This window comes from Nothoprocta perdicaria, unplaced genomic scaffold (assembly GCF_003342845.1).
Source record: "Nothoprocta perdicaria isolate Ctin4 unplaced genomic scaffold, notPer1 scaffold_17, whole genome shotgun sequence".
NCBI classification, from domain to species: Eukaryota; Metazoa; Chordata; class Aves; order Tinamiformes; family Tinamidae; genus Nothoprocta; species Nothoprocta perdicaria.
Genome location: NW_020454871.1, coordinates 5879093 through 5900790, shown reverse-complemented (window position 1 = coordinate 5900790; position 21698 = coordinate 5879093). Strand labels below are relative to the sequence as shown.

Below are 21698 nucleotides of genomic sequence, written 5' to 3'. Positions count from 1 at the left end.
ATAATTTAGTCTTTCTGAGGTAGAATAGAATGAGCCTGTTCATCTAGTTCAGTCTTGATTTCATTGATCCTGGGCTCTACATGAATAATCTACCACTGTTGCTGGCTTTTTGATTGTTGGCTCATATAGAAGTCGTCTTAATTTAGTCAAGATGAGTAAGAATTGGCATGTACAGTTTGAGTTCATGTTTTGTGTAAAGATGGTTTGTATTCATTTGGTGCTGTGCAAAGGAAAGTAGAAGCGAGGAGTGAGTGCAGTTTTGGAGGCTGTGGCATCAATGTCTGCAGTGTTCATGTCCTACAAATATTTGGCCCGTGTTGTCTAATTAAATGAAGAAGAGCTTGCTTGTTGTGGATATAACAATTAAAATGATTATGAAAAAGGGCACTTTATGAACAACACTATGTTAAGTTTCATGCAGCAGCATCTTGTGAGATTGCCTCTGTGTGCATCTACCCAAGGAGCTTTGACCGTGGCAGAGTAGCAGGGCTTTTCTGGAGACTGGATGTTTCGTGTTTACCATCCTCGCACAGGTGATTTCCTGCTGGAGTTTCACAGGTGTGAGGTGGACCAAGTCCTCCCACTGCAGGTCCAGGACAGAGAAGCAGGTGAGAGATGAGGGAAGCCTCTGGAGAAGCCCTCAGGCCAGGTTACTGCTCCTGGCTTGACCAAGAGAAGCGGTGGCCATGACCGGTTGTAGGACCCAGCAGTAGCGCTGCCTCCTGAGCCATGAGACCGCATTGCCTCTGCAGTCCTTAGACTAGATTGTGGTCAAGACCTTGAGGAGAATGGCAGCGCTTTGGGTTACCTCTGAGAATCTGCTTCAAACAAGACCTGTTCCTCTCACTGCCTGTAAGTGGATTAGTCTGGCAAATTAAGGCTTTAGTTAGGATGACAGTGGAAGTGGGTATTTGGTTTCCATCTCCATCAGTGCCCCTTGTCTCTAATGTTTCTCTTCTAGAAATTGAAAAAAATACTGTATGCCTGTTTGAGATTGTATTCAGTCTCTCAAGATGGCCTCCCAGGTCTGCTGTTCAATTAGGGAGCGCGGCTCGGTAATCCTTATTTAATTAGAGCTCCTCACCGTGCTCCCTGGGAGCTGCGCCTGTAATTGGATTCGCACAAGTGAGAACACACGGCGGCTCCTCGGGTGGGAGCTGGGCCTTGCTGGGGGCGTCGCGTCCCTCGCGCTCTGCGCGTCTTTCCCCTGCATAGTCGTCCCCTCCACCCTGCTTCTCCTCGCGCTCTGCTGCCCTGCGGTGTGTGGTGGGACCCACGGACATGTTGAGCTCTGCCCAGCTCTGAATCCCTGAATTGGGCGCTCCCGGTAGCCTCTGCTCCTGGGCGAAGCACCTCCAGTTCCAGGTGCTCACTGGGGAGCCACGGCCTGGTGCGAGCAGAGTGCTCTCCAAGGTGCCTCCCTGCAAGTTCCCCTTTCCTGCTGCCTTTGCCCAAAAATGTCGAGTGTAGTTTTGTACGTTCCAGGCTTGCAAATATTGAATTCCTTTTCCCTACAATAACAAACACCGAGGAGCTTTCTGATTTGAGGGATTTATTTTAGAAGTGTTTTTTTATTTGCAAAATAAAAAATAAAAAGGCATTTTTGATGTGGGACTGTCTGCATGAGAGTATGTGTAAATACGCATATTGTATTTAGAGATGATCAGATTGGTCACCTGAGTCGCTGACCCAAGTCACCTGTCCAGGAGCATTAGTTCTCCAAACAGCTTCTCCAGAAGAAAATCCAGAGCCTGTTGCTTGACCCTCCTAACGTGTTCCTGCATCTCTCTCCGCAGAGCTGGAGTTCTGCGAGCCGCCCCGCATGCTGTGCACGGGCTACCAGGCCGAGGGGCGCGGGCCGTCGGAGCACAGCTACCCGCTGGAGGTGGCCTCTGACGGGGACACGGAGACGGAGGGCGGCGCCTCGCCGGACCATGCCCTGCGCCTCTGGATGCGCGGGATGAAGTCGGAGCACAGCTCCTGCTTGTCAAGCCGCGCCAACTCCGCCCTGTCCCTCACCGACACCGACCACGAGAGGAAGTCGGACGGCGAGAACGGTAAGAACGAAACGCGCCTCCCGGGCTGATGCAGTCACCGATTTGAACCTTTCTTCTTCTCGTTTGCTTTCATTCTCATACTTCTCCGTTCCTGTCTCCTTAGGTCTTAATGTTATATTGATACCTGCCTTCTATTTATAGCATAAACCTGATCTTATCTAACACTAAGACAAAAAAGGAGATAATGGTTTTGTTAAATTCTTCTACAGGCCATAGAGGCCAAATACCTTCCAATCTTTATGCAACGGGAAGTTTATCATTTGAATTTGGCCTATACATTAGGCTGGAAACAAATTCCTGCATGCTTATTTTAGTCAGGTATGTTTTGTGTAAAATCATCCAGCACACACGAGCTTCTGAGCCAGCTTCAGGACTCTCCAGGCAGCTGATTTCAGAGAGACATCCTGGAGTCCTAAATTACCAAGTCCTAAATCATCTGTTCAGCTGACCTTTTGAGGTAAGGCTCAGTTTTGGACTAAGACTTTTGATCTGTGCTCACGTGAACTGACAGGTCCCTTTCATGTTTTGCTTCTATGTGTACAAAAGGTGGGATTTCAGCTTAGATTGTTGTTTTTAGCTATTTGTTCAGTTCAAGGATATTTTTCTTCTTATACACATAGTGTGTCACAGAAGGGAAAAGTGTGTGTTTAATTGTGTAACAGAGAGAGGAAAATATTTACCTCAGTGCATCAGGCAGAAAATAATGAAGATCTGCTAAAAATACTTCCTTGAAGGGCAAATAGTAAGTAAATTTATTGTATTAATTTCAACAAGTTCAGCTTATTTCTTAATTTCTTTAATAACTGTGTTTTAGGGCAGTGATTTTCTAAGTGGTTAAGAAGGGATCAGAGAAAATGACACATGACTTCAGTGTTGACAATGGCATATTTATTTTGGTACTTCTCTAGTAATAACATGCAAGAGTTCAGTTTTAAGTGAATAACAAAGCACTGCCTTTGCTTAAACCCTATAATCTTTGTGATGCTGGTGGCCTGAGTGGGTGTAACTGAGACCAACGCTATTGCTCCAGCTGTAGAGGAGAACTGGTGCTCATGAGGGACTTCGGGGTCTATTATTTTACTCTTTGTCAAGCCCAGTGTGTCAGTGGTCTGGGTGTGTGCCTGCTCTGTTTGCTGCCTGCTACTGTAACAATGTGAGAATGAATGTTTTAATGTAGAAAAACAGTTTACAAGCATTTATGTTGAAATGTGTACATCATACACTTAAAATATATTTAAGATTATCAGGAAATTTTAAATACTGAGTCAGTCCTATTTTTTAGGCTTTGACCTATATAGCTTACAGCATTTTACTCTTGGGTAGTTCATGTGTATTTCCTCTTAAATTTACTTAGATTATACTTCATTATGTATTTTGAGTAGCCACATTTGAGAATATACTCAAGTCTGTTCCTTCACAGGCCAATATATCAGCTCTGAAATAGGATAAAATCACTGTTTAAAGACACTCTCTGGTTGTTTTGGAAGCATCAAACAGATTGTGTGAAACACCGACATTCCCATTTAGATTAGTGTTGTCAATGTTAATAGCAACTAATAATAGGCTATTAGTGCACAAACTGCCTTCAGCTTTGCCTGAGGCTAAGCAAAATATATTTTAACCGCAAGTAATGAATGGCCAGTTTCTTGGGGATCATTGCTTACCTCCCTTATGGTATAACTAACTCTATTTTAACATGAAGAGTGTTACCCTACAATGTATGAATGTAGTCTGCTGACAGAGACACTACTAAACAACGATATTAAATATAACTGCTATATTTCATTGAGGAAGACTGCAGTTAGCCTCCATTTGGTGTAATGATGATATCTCTCATTGCAGGAGTTCAGTGGTTTAGTCTCTGAGAAGGTTGAGCTGATACATACTCTTAAGTTGCACGATCTACAGTTATGTTTTTAATTAAATTACGGTGTCTTGGGACAAAAGTATGGGCCTGAAATGACTTTCATAGTGTTTTTTACTGCTTTTGAGAATTGTACTAAGATGCAAGATTGTGTTGTGTCGGGTTTGCTTTTGTTTTCTTGTTTATATGAAGTAAAAGATCTGGCCCAGGAGAGTGTACAACTCTGATTTCTAAGGAAAAGCAACAAACCTACCTGCTGTTTCATAGGTGGATGTATCTAAAACTACATCATATGACATGGGACTGCATCTTAGACTAGCTCATGTGCGAATGAGACTGAAGCTCTTTTTGTGTCCCTGTGCTCTTTCCTGTTGATTTGCAGAGCTGTCCTGTGAGGCAGTGTGTTCTATCCCAAGCTTACGCCCACCAAACATTCTTCAGTCACATTTGACTTGTCAGCACAACCACGTGCTCTTTCACTTCTAGGTACCGTTTGTCAGCTGAGAAGTAGTAAAGAACTTGAGTCACTTCAAAAGTAACAAAATTTTTAGCCTATTTCTGGTTAGGTTGGATTGTTTTGAATTATTTTAGAGACTGCCTTGCTTGACTCTACACGGACATAGATATTTTTATGTGACCATTACTCTTCTCTACAAAATGGTGCGAAGCAATAGCAGAAGACTAGCTTCCTACAGGTGTAGTGTGAAATGTAACCTCGTTCTTGGGGCCATTCATGCTCCATTCCTTTGGCTGCACAATTCTATTAAAACTGGACTTCAGCTGTAGTTCTCAGTCGATTCTCTGAGATTTGTGGGCAAGAAATGGGCATGTTCTTACAGGCTGAGGTAAGATGAGATGGATGATGAAATATCACTTCAGGGTGCATAACAACTAAGCAGAGGATACATATTTTTCAGTTTTTTTTTTTAAACCATGCAAGGGGAAAAACTTAAAAAATAAATGCTGTGCAAAGTTTAGAGATTCCTTTTCCCACAAAAATTATTGGGAAGCCTCTTGACATCAGCATTCAGTATCAGATTTAATTTGGAGTAATAAATGTTTTAGTAATATCAAGAATTTTAAACAGCAGATTACAATGAATAAAATATTAGCCATATGTTAATAAGTAGAAGTAGCAGAGAAATAAGGAACACTTAATATAAGTCACTTTCTTGTGTTCACATAGTGAATCAGCAGCAGACTCAGATGTTCCCTAATTCTCACTCCTGGGAGTAAGTTCTGCTTTAAAATATGCCAGTTAAAATCTTGCATAACTTCGCTGAAGTCAATATAAGCCAATTCACATGAGCTCGGAATTGAGCTCCAGCCTTGCACCCTGGAGAGCACGTGCCTGCCTTATAAATCCTTGGTGCACTAGGTTACAGATAAAAGCTGAGTTTATTGACACAGGAACATGTAAGATTAATATTGCGTAATTCACCTAAGTATTTATTTTATACCTTGGGAGCAATGGGCCATTTAATAGAGCTCTTGACTCCAATTTCCTAAATCTCCGGGGGGAGTTTCCATCCTTTGATTGCCAGGCAGGTGGGTGACTCTGAGCAAGTCACCTCAGCCTCTGCACTTGGGTTGCAGGATCTGTTCAAGATCCTTTTCATGATAAAGATGCTGAAGCAGGGAAAGAAATGCTGAAACTGTGATTATGCAGCTTTGTGAATGCTGTAGGTGTTCAGACATGCGGAGAATTTCAGTAAGGACAAGATCCTGTTTTAATTTATAGTGTGTGTCAATAGACCCGCTATGAAATCACACCTGTGTAAGTTGGACCCAAATTCAGCTCTTCATACAAGTGTTGTGTTTTAATGCAAGACAGTGAGAGCATTGGGATTAATGCTGCTGTTATTTACTGTTCTTTTGTAAACAAGCCAGTCATTAAGCTGATCCCTCTCCTTTCTTCAGGAAATGATTGCCAACAACTACATTATAATAACAATTCATGTGCTGGGAAGAGCTGCCCATGTGACTGTCAGTGCAGGATTCTGCCTGTAATAACTGTGGCTGTGTCTGAAGTGCTTCCATTAGCTTTGGTCCTGGCACTGTCTATTTACAATGGAGCAATTAAGAAATTGAGTTACTAATTTGCAAGTAGAGCAGCTAGGTCAAATATGATGTAAGTAGCCTTGAAAATAGAAAGGGAAACATCAGTCTAATCCCCCCTTTTTCTGCATCATTTAATATTTTCTTCTTCATTCCTAGTGTTCCTTGCTGTGCTGTGGATTGTACACAAAATTATGGTCGTGTACTGGATGTTTTCAGTCACCCACAGGATTTGGACAACCACATAATTTACACCAAGTGCAAATCCCCTATGGTGAAAACTCTTGGATTTGTGGTGTAATAAGGTACCTTCTTAGATAGTTGACATTCTCCAAGATACTTGCTAGAAAAGGACCGTTAATCCTCTCAATGCGAGAATTCATTTGCTTCTGTCATGTGTTTTTTCTTTTCTAGCGCTTACACAATGTTTTTATTGGTTGCTTCTACTATATTCACTATTGTTTCGAAAAACCCTTCTCGGTGTCAAAGTGCATGAATCTCGGCAGGAACACAGCACCAGTTTGGGGGAGCACTGGAGTCTGCAGTGATGCTGTAACTGCTCTCCCAGAGTTGTTAGGAGAGTAAAATGCTTTTCTCCTTTAGAAATGTTACTGCCTCAAAGGAAACATAAGTTGTCCGAATTGCCTTGGGTAAGTGTGGAGGCTTCTGCAACATCACCCCGCCTGTTTTGTTGGGAGAAGCCTGCCTTCGTGGAATTGCATTTATGAAATTGCTCACATACAAAGCATAGATAATGATGAATTGTTGTCAGTATTATGGGGGAAAATTCTGTCCTTTGAAATAACTATCATCATTAGTTTTGTTGACTGACAAGGGTATTGCATTAGCCTGACTTGTTTCAACTTTCACACTGCTCACGTAGTGTATTAAAATCAGTGCACAGTGGTGTTAAAAAACTCCTTTTAGTTTTGTATGATTTTGTAAGCCCAGTAAACATTCATTTAAGGAGAGATATCAAACAGCATTTAATATTTCACACTAAAGATAATAAAAAAAAATTGAAAATATTTCTGCTATTTTCTGATGTTCCACAATCTAAATGCCCTTCACCTACACCATTGTAAAATGTAGCTATATATTTATCCAAGATTGGGCATTATTTTTAGCCCTGCCATTTTGTTTTCTTTTATTGGTAACTAAGAAGAGAGGAGAAAGCTTGAGGACAAGTCAGGACTGATTTTTATCCCAGAGATTAGGCACTAGGCATAAAAGTTCAAAAAAAAAAAAAAAATCACTTGGCTTTCCTTCTCTCTGTAATGCAGAAGGGATAGCACATGTAGTAAGAAGCCTGTAGCACTGTAATTATTGCTCCCTCTTTCAGCTCCCTTCATTTCAGCAACCAGCCTGAAATGAGGAGGACCCAGAACAAAGTATTTTTTATCTATTTAAATGTATACCATTAATCCTGCCTGAGAGCAGGTCTGGTTTAGGGTATGGCAGGGAGCAGTGGCGTTCTAAACACTAGACATGTCTATGCTGTTATTTATTTTATTATTATTATTATTAAAATATTTTATCCCTTGCCTTTAGAACATTCTATAAAACCAGAAATTCACTTTTCAGAAATGGCCTACAATCATATGTTGTGCATATTTCCTTCTAAATAATTTATTTATTTTAGCTTAATGCTAGTAGTTACCTTTATGTACTGCTTCTGAATATAAACAATTCCTGCTCTTATGCCTTAAAATGTAAGGAATACTGATCCTTAAGATACTAATTTAGAACTGCAGCACTCAAATGAGTATATACTTGACACGCAAGGTTCCATTTTTATGAAAGACTTACTTGCATTGCTCTGGAATGCTCACATCTGAAAAGTAATCTGTTTTCAGAGGAGAATGGGTGCTGATTCATCTAGTTCATCCAACAGTATTAGCAAATGTCACAAATTCGATAGGTCGAATATGCATTACATATGCTACGTTGCTTCAATGTAATCATTTTGCAGTGCCTAGAGAAAATTGGTCCCTGTTTAATGCCTTCTATAAGTTACTGAAAAAATATCATTTTCTCTTAATGTTTAAAGTTTCTAAGCTATATACCTTATTTGGTGACATCCCTTTATTTATTTAAATTCAGATGTGATGTGCTAGGTAAAAGAAGAAAGTATAATTAATCTATATTATTAATTTATAGCTCTTGACTGCACAGGGATTCATGTGCATATTGCTTGAATCTAAAGGGTAGGAAATCATCCTGTATTGCTTAATTTTTATGAAATAATGTCATGTGAGGAAAAGCATGCACATTTAATGTCAGGTTTGGGAAATTATGGATAGGAAGTGATAAAACTGTGACCATACGATGGCATTCAGGAAAGGAATTGCCACTTTTTCAAACTAAACCTTAACTACTATATCTTTGTAGTAAAACTACAAAACTGTGCAATTCTGTAGTTATACTGCAAAGATATTCAAAGATTGTTATAGTTTATTTCTGAACTTCTTAATCTTCAAAAGTGACAGTCACGCTAAGAAGATTGGACAGTTGGAACTTGTTTTTCATGAAAGTAGGGGATGGTCCTGTGAAAGCTGCTTGTAAAACGTCACTGATGGAAAATGAGCCTAACACGAAAACTTGTGAATCCTGATCGCAGGAGAATTATACTTAAGGCTAAGGTCAAGTTACTCTTCTGCGTCCCTCAGCCAGTGTAATTTTTAATACGGAGATAGTGAGACTCTTTTTCCCCTCAGCAGAATGCTTTTTGGCTATTCCAAATAGAATTACTGTAAATGACATAGAAAGAAAGGATCTAGCAAATCAGTACAGGGTTGGTAGAAAAGTGGAAAATACTGACAAATTATCCTTTTAGGGAGAGCAAGGTTTAATCTAAATATCGTTTCTTCTTGACAGTATGAGAGTTTCTAAGAATTCATATGTCATCCGATGGATGACAAAAAGATTATTCATTCCTCTTCCTTCAGCCTTTTTTTCATTTTTACCCATTTAATTGGTTGTATGTTAAATTACATAGGAAAGTCATATCTTCCATTTTCAGATTGTTAGTATTTCATTTCACATTTCAGTGGGAGTATGATGAAGATCTGCATAGATTTGTAGTTTTCAGAATTACAAATATTAGCATATCCTCATTTTTACAAGGGAGAAGTATTGGTACCAGCCTTGGTCAGGGAATTTAAAAGTAAATGGTGAAAAGTAACTGTGACCTTCATAGTCTTCTAAAAGAGAAAGAGAAAATCAATATACTGGGCTCTGTATTTCCTTTTTCTGCAGTGGAAGATAGGATAGGAATTGGAAGTTGTATGTAAAATTACAATATAATATTACAAGAATGAGATATCACTTGTTTCTCCTTGCTTTCATGTAAAGGTCTTACAAAAAGAAATATAATATTTTAGATACTAATTTGTTTTCCTTAATCATATCTTGCTCTATGCACAGTTTCATATTCTATAGCATAAGCTTAAGCAGAATTGTGTATAATTAGCTCTTCTGGAACACGGATCCAGGAGCATTGAATAATTCCTGCAGGCAGCTTCCTCTCCCTGACAGATGTTTTTGAGTAATATTTTAATTAGATTCACATTTTCTGATGACTAATTACATTGCCGATGTAGCTGCTTTATCTTAAGCTTCTACTCCTGATGATTTGCAATGTAAATTCTACATGGTGCTGTACAACGCTGACTTTGGATTGAAGAGCACATGTTGGCATCTGAGGGCGAGCTGCTCGGCCGAGCAGAGGAGCAGCCCTTCAGGCACAGATACTGAGGTGCCTTAGCAGAGCTCTGCTCCTCTGGCCTGGGCACTGGCCAGAAAAGGAGCTAGAAAAAGTCTCAAGGAAGTTTTGAGCGTTGGCAGAAACGATGAGTCTGCCTTAGGAGGGTGAAAGTGTGGCCATCAGGTCAATGTTCATATCGGAGACCTTGCCAATGGCAACACAATTAGTAATGGGCAGTAATCAATACAGCAAGGTATATTGGAAAAACTTACTTAAGTTGAAAGAGGAAAAGCATCAGTATTTCAAACAAAATCAGGCAAAATAGATAATTATCTGTAGAATTTAATTTCACTTTGTCTCCAAATAATAGTCGGGTTATAGAAGTTTGAACACATGCAGATCAGTGATTCTGAAATATTTCTGTGACAGTAGCTACTAGGCTTTCTCCCCATTTTTCTTTTTGAAGATCCCATTTAGCTTTTTGCTGATTATGCTAATAAATACTGCAGAGAATGACTCCAACTTGATGCAGCCCAAGTTGTCTCATTTTGGGGGTGTATTTCTGGAGGAGTTGAATGCTGCTGATGAACTGTTAATTTTCTTCTGGCTTTCAAATCTAGCCGTTGCATTGAGTGTTTCTGAATGTTGCTTTGGGCTTGCTTATGTAGCTGCCGTAAGCATCTTACTTGTTTTGAAGCTGCAATGAAATACCACTTGTAAGTGAGCTTGGAACATTTTATGATGATTTATTCTTGTATTCTCCAAAATATTGTTACATTTCTCTGTCATTCAAGTATCATGGCCATGGTAGGGTGAAAGGTTTGTTTTATGTTTGTGTGGGTGGACTGATTTCTTTAATGAAGCAGATGTCCCCAGGAGACCTTCAAGAAGCTTCAGAAGAGTAGGTGGAAGGGAGTGCTGGTTGGTGCTGTGGTAGGTCCTTCAGGCCGTGTTGTCACTCCGCTTAGGCAAACCTCAGTAGTGGAAGTGCAGCATTTGCCACAGGGTTACGTGGCTCCCTCGAGCGATCCCTAAGCTACAAGAGGAGGCAGCAAGAAGAAAGAAGAGTATGTGCGCTGCAAATAACCAAAAATAAAAGTATAGGTAGTCAGCAGAGCAAAACACATTTAATCAAAGGGTATTACTGATATTTTCCTGTATAGTTATTGAAATGTATATGCAATACAATTTTCTTTCTCTGCCTACGATTATTTGAGAGTAAACACATATGGTTTCAGTGCACTTACATCCATAGTATCTGTTGTTTTGACTTTAGTGCCTTTCTCATTGCCTCATCAAGCAGCAATTTAAAGTGGCCCTTTTGGTTTGAGACTCTCCTCATATTTGATTAACTTTTCCCCAAATGGTGCTTTTGAGAGCATACTTGCTGTGTCATGTTAAGCACTTTTAGAACAGGTATTTTACCGTTTGCTGAAGCGCAGGAATCGTAATGCACACTCTGCTCTATAGTTTGGTATGGACAGATTTTTGATGCAACTTTCAGATTGAATCTATTAGATGCAGATTGAATCTGCTTGAACTCATGATATGGGGATTTCAAATAGAGCTGCTTGCTGCACATGCCTTGTTAATGGGTCCTGATGAGCTAGCTCCTAGCTCAGCAGCAGAGACATTGGATTTGCTTGCTTTATTTTTCTGGCGGTACAAATTATGGATGTGCTTGCAACCCCTTCAATTACACCAAAAATCTAAGTAGCAGAAAACCCCTTGCTTCTAATTATTGTTGTATATCCTCAAACTGCTTCCTGAGTTAGTGCTGTGGTTTGTGGTTTCTTCTGGCGTTGATGTTTTTGTGATATTTTGTGGGTTTTCAAATGAGGAAAAATCTAATTGATGATTCTCGCTGCAGCCGCCTGGCCGGGTGCTTGGTCAGTGCCCGGTTGTGGTGCCCTCCCTGCGGCTCGTGGCTTGCAGGGGGTTATCGCAGCTGGCCGTTCTGCCTCCACTCTCGCCTCTTAATGTTTATACTTCACTTCCCTCTGAACAGTGAATTCAGCTGTGTTTGCATGTTTGCATATTGTGGCAGAAATACAATCTCCTGAATACGGACTTCTCCAGAGCAGCTAATAATCCACAGTGCTTGAAAGCTCCTTTTTCTTTTTATCACCTGTCCCCTTCTCCAGTATGTTTTCTGGTTACTACACTGCAGTTCGATTTTTATTGGATCACTTTAGAGCATAATAATTTGTTTCTGATCCGTAGTACCTCTCCTCCATGCCTGAAGTGGTCCACATAATTTCAGTTGCTTGTTTCTGTTTACATCTTTTCTCTGAAGTCAGTCTTCTACTTTTTGTCTCAAAATACCTTTCTGACTGGCATCACCATCTCAGTCTTGTGATATTCAATTTCCTTTTAATACAAAATCATATAGAAATTATTTGTTGTGCTCTACCAGCCTACAGTACTTGCATTTTTTTTTTCAGTTGTATTATAGGTATCTCAAAAATTGGTTGGAAACTGATAGTGGCAAAAAGACTATTTTATAAAGTTCTGGAAGAAAACAAAAAGTAGAAAGAATTTTATATTAAATGTATTTAAAAATATTACACTTATAATTAAAATAGGCATGCTTATATACAATTACTGTGGATTTTTAACAGTGCTTATTAATGTTAAAAAAGATCCATGGTGATGAAGAGTCTAAATGAGTTGCATGTAAACTTTGGGCATAGGTCATTATGGCATTATTTGTTTGTGCATTGTGCCTCTACAGTAGTTGAGAAAGAATCATTATCTGTGATCAGCTAAAAAAATAAAATTAAAAACTAGAACTCCACAAATTTTCATGTTGTAGAAACCTATGTTAAAGTGTCACACTTGATCTAGGTTTCCCTCACACTTGGTAAGAGCTCTTAAGAAGCTGAACTGGGATCAAATCCGTGGCAAGGATCTCTGCTAAGAAAAATGGCTGTGAGTTGCCGTTTCCAAAAATGACTTCAGCTTCAATTCAAATAAAAGCAAATTCTTTCAGCTGATTTTTTTTTTCCCAAAACATTAGGTTTGTGCAGTCATGAAATAAAATATAGTTCTGGCTGTGAACTCATGTAAATGGATCCAACCTCTAGACATCTGGCAGAACTCAGGTTGTAGCTTCCCACTGGGGAAATATGCATTAGGAGGCAGAGGGAGAAAACATAAATAACCTGCAGCCAGATTGGAAACCAGCAAGGACAGTCCACAAAGTGGAGATGTTTGGCGCTCTGCTCTGCCAGCTCAGGTCATGTTTCCATGATACCTTTGACGGCTGCTCCCTGTAGAGCGCCCGTCACCGCAAATGCAGAGTCCCCAGCACTACTGCCGCTGTCACTGCTGCCCTCTCGGTGTGTAATGATGTAATTTGCAGTTTCGGGTGCCCACAGGAAAGAACAAGCAGTCTGGTCCTCTTAGGAGCGTAGCCTTTTCAGGGCTCCAGCGTAGCTGCCAACAAGTCGTGGCAGCAGCTTCCCGTCCTGCTGCTTTCCCTGCTTCCTGCCACAGTGTTCTCTACTTGCTTCAGTTAAAGGCTCCTTATGTTCTCGAAGGAAACCTACATATTTATATGACGGTTTGATAAAGTCTGTGATGGATAACATGTTTGAATCCACAAATTAGCTTCACTATATTAATAATGCTGTGAAAAAATCAGGTGGTTAGGAATCAAGAAGTGCAAATAAGATGTGTTTGTTTAGTTTTAAAAGATAGGAAGAAAGAGTTAAAAAAAAAAAAAAAAAAGTGGGGGGGATGCAGGGAGTGGGAAGCAAAAATGTAGCCATCATTCATGTAGACCAGGGCTCTGGTTGTATTTCAGTGACCTCCCTTATCCCAAGAGAGAGCTTCCGAAGTGCAAGTCAGGCTCTTTCTGGGTGGCCTTCTAGGATGTGATTCATGGCTTTGGCCACACTGCTTATTCTGCTGGATAACAAATGCCCAAATGCTCAGTGTACAGCTGCTGCTTGTAGCAGCTTGAGAAGTTTGAGCCCTGGAAGTATTTATATACCTAATCCACAAATGTGAGTGGTTGCACTGAAATCAATCAGTGCTCAAATGGAAAAGGTGAACAGGTGAAAAGCAGCTGTAGGTTTTGGTCTTTTCAGATGATAAATTTGCTGTTGGCTTTTGGTTTGACTGACACAAATGTTGCATCATAATTTCAAGTAATTTTAAAAGCCAGTAAATGTTTCATAAGTTTTCAGATTAGGCATCTTCTTTTTATCCCACAGTGAGCCACATGTACATACAACACAAGAAGAGCAAACACCCCAAAGGGCGGCTGGCTTCGTAATCCAGCAATTGTTCCTGTTCATATGAACAATAATTGTATTTGGCTATTTGCCTGTTGAGTTAACAAGTTTGATAATTTCAGACTGAGATCCTTCTTTGGATGGCCCCAATGAGCCACTAAAACAACAAGACAACCATTAGGAACATTAATTAGAATTTCTCTTCTATAAGTAGATCTTTACAGACTTGTAGTGCTTAGATGATTTGATTACTTCTGAAAACATGTTTTCAGGTTTGTTTTAGATACAGATAGTTGTCTGAAAACAGCAAATGACAAAAGCTTTAGCATATTTCAAGGCAGACAGTAGGATCAGCTATTTTATTTTCTTAAGAAGAGCAGAACTAGGAATAGCATTCTCCTAAACTAGCCTAATTAATTTTAAATGCCTACCAGATACGATGGCATTTTGTAAATCCACATCTTTGAATTAATTTCTTGACTTTTCTCTTGAATGTGGCCTGTGTTTGTTAATTTGAGGGCACCTCGGGGATTAGTTGGACATGCTTCTCGGTCACCTCAGCAGTGCGGTAGACTGATAACTCTGGTTGAAATTTGTAGTCATCCTAAAACAAAATAGAGAAATAGAATAAAAACCCATCTCATCGAGCTGTCACTTTGAGGGCTTAAATGTGACAGATTGTGGAGATGAGGAAGAGGAACCTGAGCTGCAGTCAGGTTCTGCCGGCTCAAATTAAAGCATTAGTTGTGCTCATAACAAAGGAGCACAAGGATTTTCTCTTCTTTTTGGCTTCAATGATATTACTTCGAAATGTTGACCTCAATTCAATACATGTAATTAAGTTTATTCTTAAAATAATGAAGGAGTAGGAAAAATGAAGAAGAAAGAAAAGTCATAATAGGACACTGGAGGCAGGTCACAACAAAAGGTTTTAGCCTCACTATTTTAACCTTCTGGTTTGACAGTTTTGTGAATTTCTTCTATAATTTCCTAAACAACATTTCTGGGCAGTGATACTTATTTTTTCTATCACAGGAATACTAATAAATCCATATCAAAATCAAGACCATGCTGCAGAGACAGTTAAAAGATGTTCTGCATAGATCAATCACTTAATCTCTGTTATCTTTCAAGGTGCATTCTGAGTCTCATATAATATAGATAAAGCTCCTAGATACAGAACTTCATTATTAACATTGAAGAATTTTATTACTATCCTTTTCTTATCTTTTGTTAAGATAGTGTCAAATCAAAATTTGCCCAAATATTTATTTTCTGCATAAGCATGTTTTTATTATGTCAGTGACATTTTTAATACATTTTTAATATGCTGAAAGCTTTTATTTCCCTTGATGTATTTTGCACCCCAGAAAATCAGGCATGAAAGTAGAGCAGACCATAAAAGTCTTCCATTATTGCTGTTGCTTATGTTGAAAAGTAAATGCAATAATTTTGAATTTGTAAATTCTTTTAAATTTATCCAATGATAGATAATGCAGATGCTTCTCACAGTACTAACATTTTTATTAATACAATATTTTATTAATACAATATTAATAATCTGGTTACCTCTTCAGTAGCTGAAAGAGGGAAAAGATGCATAGCATACCACATATCTGTGTTGGGGACATGAGCGTCCCTACGAGAATGAAATGGAATGAAAGGTGCTGCTTAATCTGATATTTTATCTGCAGACATTAGAAATGTCATTACTGTGATGGAAATAGATATAAAAGACTCCAAGATCCAGAAAGATACAGAAGGAATCAAATGAAATTTTAGTTTTCGTTCTTCTAGTGGATCCCCAGAGATAGCTTTTCAGTTCCCAAAATTGGTGTTTAAGCCTGGACAGGATGCACATGAATCCCCTTGGGATGGTGATGGGATTTGAATGGCTGATCCCTGGCATTTCTTTCAGCTTTTATTTCACTGTGGATAGATGCTCCATCTCTTCAAACAGCAACATTTTGCCAAGTACTTGCCTAGGAAAACTTTGAATAGTGAACTTAAATCTCTTGAGCATGTCTCTATTTCTAGCAGAGCACTTGATGTAGATAATGAGAATCTTTTATTAGGATTTCTCTCTTCTGAATTTTAGCACTAACTTCCCTGTTTAAAAAAAAAAATGTAAACCTTTAATATTTGACATTAATGTTTGAATTAGCTAGCTTAAAGCTAAGATCCAAGAAAGCCATTTTATCATTTTAATGTCAATTGGCAGACTTAAATTTGACCTAATGACTCAAAATTTGGTCTGCCATGCTTTTGCTAGACTTTTATCTTTAGTTAGTTATCTAAAGAACATCTTTTATTATTATTATTATTAGCAAAGACTGGGCTACAGTGAGAATGGCTGCTAATTATTACAGTTTATTTTGTAATAATACAAATACAGCCTGAGGAGCTCTGCTGTGCTTCTCTGGCTGCCTGCAGAACACTAACGGTGCAGGATGCAGGTGCTTGTCTGTCTCCAGCTCTGCCCTAGGTGTAAAGCGCATCATCCTCGCTGATGCCTCTGTTTCTTAGCAGAGCGTTAATATCCCAGTAACATATTTGCCCTCTATGTCTGGGGACGCTCACCAGGACGTGGCTTTTCGTCACTGTGCTAGGACAGTGACTCTTCCAGCTTATCCTTTGCTTCACATTAACTGCTGGTCAAGGGTAAGAGACTTGTGCTTTTCTGAACCTTACGGACTTTCTCTTTACAAGAAACCCGGCAAGCATCTACCCTGTGCGTGGACCGATGTGTGTGACTCGTTTGATGCCAGTAGAAGGAATGAAGTGACCTTGAAACGAATGTTTGCAGTCTGATACTGTCATTCATAGAGAGCCACAGAAATTGAACTCAAATGTGAAAGTGAAAGAGTACTTTAGTTCTTCTTTGCTAGATCAGCAGTTTAAGTGAGTTTGCACAAGCACTGAGAATGTGCCATTGAGAAGCTGCTCCTTTCATCTGTTTGACTTGCATTTTGGCATCCTGTTGTGGCTGCTGTGTGTGGAGAGGTAGAGGAGTGGACTTGGTTATCTGCTGCCAGCGCGTCACACTTCACGACCAGCCTTAGGTCCTGCCTCAGACCAACCTTAGGTCCTGTGAAGCAACAACCTCCAGCCTAGAAATTTCTTAATGCAATCCAGAATTTGAGTATTTTGCAGATTGTTCTGATTTTAAAAGGGGAGAGAGAGAATGTGGCTGCAGTGAGTGTGGCAGCATGTGCCATTCGTTGCCTCTGCTGGTTTTCTGGCTGTTGCCCTGGCAGAAAAAGGGCTTTGACCCAGGTTTCTAACTCCAAAGCAAGGTTGCATGGTTGGGCAAGGAGGTCAGGACATCGCTCACCAAAATAGGGACCTGATCTTAGGCTTTGTAGAGTTGCTTTTGAAGGGCAAATACTTCCCTAGCTTTATTGTGCTTAGTGCTACCTCGTTACCAGTTAGTCTATAAGTGCTAATAATAGAGGGTGATGAAGGCACTCATTATGTGTAAATACATATTACTAAGTTAATTTAATTAACACTGACACTTGTATGCTAATCCATACATTTAATTAATGAGAAGATTTCCGCATTGAGCTATAAATCTAGATTAAATGGAAGCTAAATTTGTCTCACTGTTTTGTTGAATAAAATAAAAAAAAAACTAAATATTCCTCACACAAGCTAAGATCACAGAGAAGTGAATAGGTGAATGAGGGTGTGTGCATGTGCATGCAATTTATCATGTTCTGATAAAAGGTCTTCTTGTAGAAGTTGGAGTAACGATGTCCTGTGAGTGTGTGCAGAGAGACAAAGATCCAGGACGAAGGTGACTCGCGTGGCCTTTTATCCCTCGGTTGGAGTGTTTTTTGGTTAAATTAAGAGCATCAGGCAGAAAATTTTACAACTTGTCACCCACCACCTTTGGAGAACTATAATCCCTCCCGCGACGCCACGTGTTCCTGCCTGCCTGCAGGTTTATTTTCAGTGTTATTTACCCTTTCATGTGAACAGTGCTGCTTTTCTGCATTTACGTACTTTCCATGTAATGATAACGATCACTAATCCGTGAATATCAAATCTAGTAGTAGTCCCAAAATTAGGAAGTATCAGAATTAAAGGTGCGTGTATGTAGGTATTATGCTACGGTTATTATCTGTATTATCTCATCATCCCTTCTCCCACAGGAACCATCTCATATTGAGTGTGCAAAATAGACTGTGCTAGCTTAATGACGAGCAATCCAATATTTTACTTTCTTTTCATTGTTCAATGTATAGTGTTAAACCTTATTTATTACTGCTATTCAAAATTTGTTCCTACAACAATATTAATTTCCTGTTGGCAATTCTGCCATGCTCACCACTACAGTATACAAATACTTCACAAACTAATTTATTTTCCTCGGCAATAACCCTGACATGTGGTGGGGGAACTTACCACCATTTTATTGTGAAGAATTCACATGAGTACGGATTAAAGTCAAATACCTCTTAAACTTGAGGGTCTAATTTGAAATACCCAACATCTGAATTTTTCTTTCTTTTTTTTTAAAAGAATGCTTTGAGCATTAATGCAATATAATGAGAATAGCTTTTATTGCCTTCAGCTAGGACTCTATAGCTTTATAAAACAGGGAAAATGAGAAGTGAAATTATGTAACGTCAGCTGGTCTACAAGCAGTTTCCTACACCTCAATAGATAGATAATGTAAAAAATGAGAGAAGAGGGAGGATTTGAAGGAAAACCTTGGAGTATTCTCTAAATTTTTTTCTTCCCAAGGAAGGGCAGAGGTATCTCTTCTGTGCAAATCTGCTTTGAAAACCTGTGTTAATAAATGTAAGTTTTGTAAATGTAGATTTGTAAGAAGCACAGATTTGTGTATTGGCACATTCTTAGAGAGTTGCCCATGACAAAACTAAAACTTTCTTCCTTTGTAGTTTTTCAGGCATTGTTAGGACAGTGCTGCCGTTGTGTACGTGACAAGCGTGCCAGGCTGGCGCTTCTCCGAAAGCCGGACACCTCTTTGGGAAACCCCTTGGGTGTCATCCTCTGTGTTTGCACATTGAGGGACACGGTCAGTGTTTCGGAGATAGGTCCTTGGTGTGGCAGCCAGGAGTGCCTCACCCCAAGGCTCTTTGGTCTTGCTTGCTGAACCTCCGCATCGTTTCCTTCCTCGCCTTTCTGCACGCGTGGCGGAGGAATTGATCAGCACTGGTGCAAAAGTAGGTGTGTGTACTTATATACAAGTTCAGTAAGAGATGTGGCCTGAGGGAGTTTGAATTTCCAGCTAATGTGTTTGTTTTCCCTGTCCCTTTTTGGCTTTGTAGTAATTATCCTATGCTAGAATTTCAATTTAAAAAGCTACTCAATGAACTAGCAGTCATAATTACAACGTACAGCGTTTCTATCAGATACTTGCAATATTCCCCAAGCCTAAAAACATTCACTGAATAGTCACTTCGATTATACCCAAAATGGATTCATCTACTCTGCTAGACTGTTAGCAGAAATGCACCCACCTGCTCCATGTTGCTGCATTAGATGTTATCCAGAGTTTTCTCGTGTGTTGTGTTTTATTATTGGGCTTGGGTCTGGCCCCTAATCTTTGTGGGAGAAAACTAATCCTTCTCTTTCATACAAGAAAAACATTATTAGTATTAATTCCTGCTATAATGATTATTTGGTTTTGGATCCTTCTCTGCAAACTGCTCTAATCTTGCTTTGACATATGTATTTTATGCCTGGAGAAATACAATATTCTGAAAAACCTATTAAGGTAATGTCTTTCTGTGAAAAATCCATTCTGGGGAGGATCCTTCTTACTTAGGTGTAAAATCCCTGAGAACAGTGTGGAAGGGCACAACTGGCTTTTAATTCCCATCAAATTCCTTGAATTCCTATTGCCAAGACACTTGGCCTTAGCAGGAGCTCGGCTGCAGCCTGGCTGGTCTCAGACCTGCTCCTGTTTGGCGTGTCCAATTCAGCCAAGAATTTCTTCCATTGCCACATTTATGTTGCCAGGAATACTATACAGAACCCCATTTTGTGTACACAGATGTCCTTGGAAAAGATACATTTAATAAATGTAAATACAATTATTCCTGAGGCTAATGATTTTGTTTTATACTGTTTTTTGTGCTTCCTATACAAAGCACTGTTTTTGCTAATAATTTCTTGAAAATTAGTACTTACCATTAGCTTGAATTATTTATGAAATAAGTGTGTGCTGCCACTTAGTGACCAGACAAACGGAGAAAACCTCTTTGATTCTGAGTTTTATTGTTTGAGTTATATTCCATTGCACAAAATGCTCTTAGAAACTGAAAATCTCACCTTCTCTGTGTCCTGTGGTTACTAAAAGCTCCCCAGTAACACTGTTATGCACAAATGACACTGCTGATTAGATGGTCACAAACTTTTAAAGGCCAAGTCTGGGTATACCTGGTGTATCCTGCAGTGACTTGACCCTCAGCCATGGCTCCTTGGGATAAAAGGCACGCTGCCTCCTCGCACTCTTGGAAAAGAGAGGCTATGGAGGAGTTTTTCCTTGTGTTCTCCCTGCAGTCTCCTCACTTAAAGAATGGAGGTCACTCCTCTTCCTCTTTCCCTCATGGGCCTTACATCACCTGTGAGGCCCCTGCCTTTCCCTCCTGTGCGCTTAAGACAGGCTCCCTTCTCTGGTTTTTACAGCACTGGTTGATTTGTGCTCTGGTGTGATCTCTAGGGTTGCTTTCTTAGCACTGTCGTGGGAAAATTAACGCTTTTCCTTTTGAAGGTTTTACTGGCTTCTGGGTTGGAAGATAAGAAGATATTGGACTTAATAAAGACCAAGTATAGTCATTGTGTTGTATTGCTGGAATATGCTTTTAGGCATGAACATACACAAAATGATGAACGGATTCAGAATATTAATTTCATACTTGAAATTACTTTTAATCCATTTTAATTTTTTGGCAGTTCCCTTTTTAGAACTCTGTGTCATCAGCATTGTAATACTAGCCTTAAAATAAGGATTAAACAAAGTTAGGGGGAATTTTTGCAGCATTGCCCTGAAGTCTTTTAAATAATGCAGATTTCTCAGTTTCCACATTTTATAATGTTTCTAACCTGCTTGTTACTTGTATTATGCTTTTGTCATTGTTGGTATCCTAGCTTTTGAGTTTTTGATAAATTAGCGCATTCATTATGAAAAGGGAATAAAGAATGTGTGCTGCAGTAAGACTCTGTGGAGGAGGGATTGCTAAGGGAATGAAAAGGTGGAAATTAACACTTCAACTGTGCCAAGCGCTCAGGAACGCTTAAAAAACGAGTCTCCGAGTAACGCATGTGTACTCGGCAGAGTGGGCGAGAGGGTGTCACATCAGTGCTATTTAGAGGTAATCAGAAGTAATCAAAAGTTTTAATCTCAAGTGGTTGACTGTACACGAAGTCTCTAGTAGCAGAAAGAGCCCGTTAGAAGCCTAAAACTGTGGTTTGAAGGGCTTGGGGCGTTGAGAAGCCACCCTGCAAGGAGGTTAATGATGGTGGTGGTGAAAATGCTGTAGGAAATGCATGTTGCGCTCTTAATCCGAGCTGGGCGAGAAGACTTATCCTCTCTTTCTCCATTTAAGAGGCATTTGGGAAATGTTTTTATTATGTCCATCATTCACTGCTGCATTCTCACCAAACAGCACGCTTAAGCATCTGCTTCCCTGAGCTTGACACCTGGCTGAATATTCAAAGGCATACTTAGAAGTGCTGCCGAAAAGAGAGAAATATATTATTAATTTGACTCTCACAAAACATGTTTTTAAACTAAT

At 39.6% G+C, this 21698-nt stretch overlaps 1 protein-coding gene across 2 annotated transcripts in view; it reads left to right on the top strand.

The window, feature by feature from the left end:
• TENM1 (teneurin transmembrane protein 1) overlaps nucleotides 1-21698 on the top strand; it is a 210061-nt gene that overhangs the window by 21651 nt on the left and 166712 nt on the right. For both annotated transcript variants that reach the window (XM_026035944.1, XM_026035943.1), the window contains exon 2: nucleotides 1797-2057. In XM_026035944.1, coding sequence (XP_025891729.1) covers nucleotides 1797-2057 — 261 coding nt within the window. The remainder of the gene's footprint in view (nucleotides 1-1796; nucleotides 2058-21698) is intronic.